At 53.7% G+C, this 1,308-nt stretch overlaps 1 protein-coding gene across 1 annotated transcript; it reads left to right on the forward strand.

Moving 5' to 3' along the window:
• Positions 1 to 776: 776 nt before the first annotated feature.
• Pmar_PMAR025249 (hypothetical protein) lies at positions 777 to 1,271 on the forward strand (the record flags this gene model as incomplete). Its single annotated transcript, XM_002767144.1, has 1 exon — positions 777 to 1,271. One exon carries the CDS (start codon positions 777 to 779, stop codon positions 1,269 to 1,271), a length of 495 nt encoding a protein of 164 aa, XP_002767190.1.
• Between the last annotated feature and the right edge of the window lie 37 nt (positions 1,272 to 1,308).

Here is a 1,308-nt window from a genome sequence, read left to right on the forward strand (position 1 = left end):
GGCCTGACATGAACAAACGTCCTACTGGTTCGGCTCACTCTCCAGGTTGATGAGCATATTACGACGGGCTTCTCCTCAGGGTGAATGAGGGTGTTGAGTAATAGTAGTAAATTAACACTTGATAGAGGTGACATTCGATGTATCATCCCTCCCCTATTGGTTGTACCCTCAACGGTGGAAGTCTACGGTCTACCGTAGCGAGGCCCTCAGCTCTGGTACCATACGAGAGAATAGATCCAAAGGTGATAGTATGGCCCACTGTAAGGAGACCCTCCCCCCTTTAGATGGATAGGACGGTGATGACCATATGGTCATCAACAGCTCATGCTGGTGTACCCTCCTCTATCACTCCATCATCCTTCCATCATCTACAGCTCCTAGTCGTACATGCCCTTCTTGGTGGGGCTCTTACCGACACTGAGGGCCATGGGTAACCCATCACATAGGGGGGTCCATGGGGTAGTGCTAGGTCCGACAGGAGGAGCCGCCTCTGTGGACGAATAGCTAACACCGAGACCGACATCGTCACCGATGGGGACGATAGTGAGGGCAGTAGGGTGGTAGTATGAGTCGGAAAGTCTCCAGTAGATACCCCAATCGACTACCTTACATTCAAGCAATGGATAGTTGGTGTAGCGGACACATACACCCCCTCAGGACATGTGTAGGTCCACCGCCACCGTCGTGGCCTTGCACGCCTCCTGTTCAGGCCTGCTGATCTCTTGAATGTTATAAGCTCTCGAATCATCTCTACAGGGAGACCAGCCTCGACCTTGATGGAACAACCACCGTTGGTGACGGACCCTTTAGAGGTGGACCCTCTATTCCTCACCGAGGGCTCCTTTGACCTAGTATGCCCCGCCGAGCTGCTCTCGATAGTCTATAAGGCGGCGGTTGAGATGAGACGGAGGGTGATGGAGGTTGAGAACCCCGACAGGCATAGACCACTGATAGGCTTTGGTGAGGTCCATCGTGGCCATACTAAGGAGGAGTCATCGGCTGTGCAGAGGAGTGACCATCTAGAGGTAGACCCACCCTTCCCCCCTCCGAAAGTGCCATGCCCTCCTGACCAGATCGATGTCGTATCTGCAGTCACGCTCACTTCTCTCGGTAGAGAGGTGGGTGGTAATGAGGTTATCAGCCAGTCAGTAGGAGAGCCCGATGCTCTCTTTGAAGATGGGTGTGCTCTGAGTATGGTAGAGAGGAGCCTCTTGGGTGGTGATGAGCGCCCACTCCAGGGGCGGTCCGGTCTCGTCCTGTCTTCATCATGATACAGTAGAGCTCACGAGGACATCTATAGTGGAGAGG

Source organism: Perkinsus marinus (genome assembly GCF_000006405.1).
Source record: "Perkinsus marinus ATCC 50983 genomic scaffold scf_1104296971174, whole genome shotgun sequence".
Classification (NCBI taxonomy): domain Eukaryota; phylum Perkinsozoa; order Perkinsida; family Perkinsidae; genus Perkinsus; species Perkinsus marinus.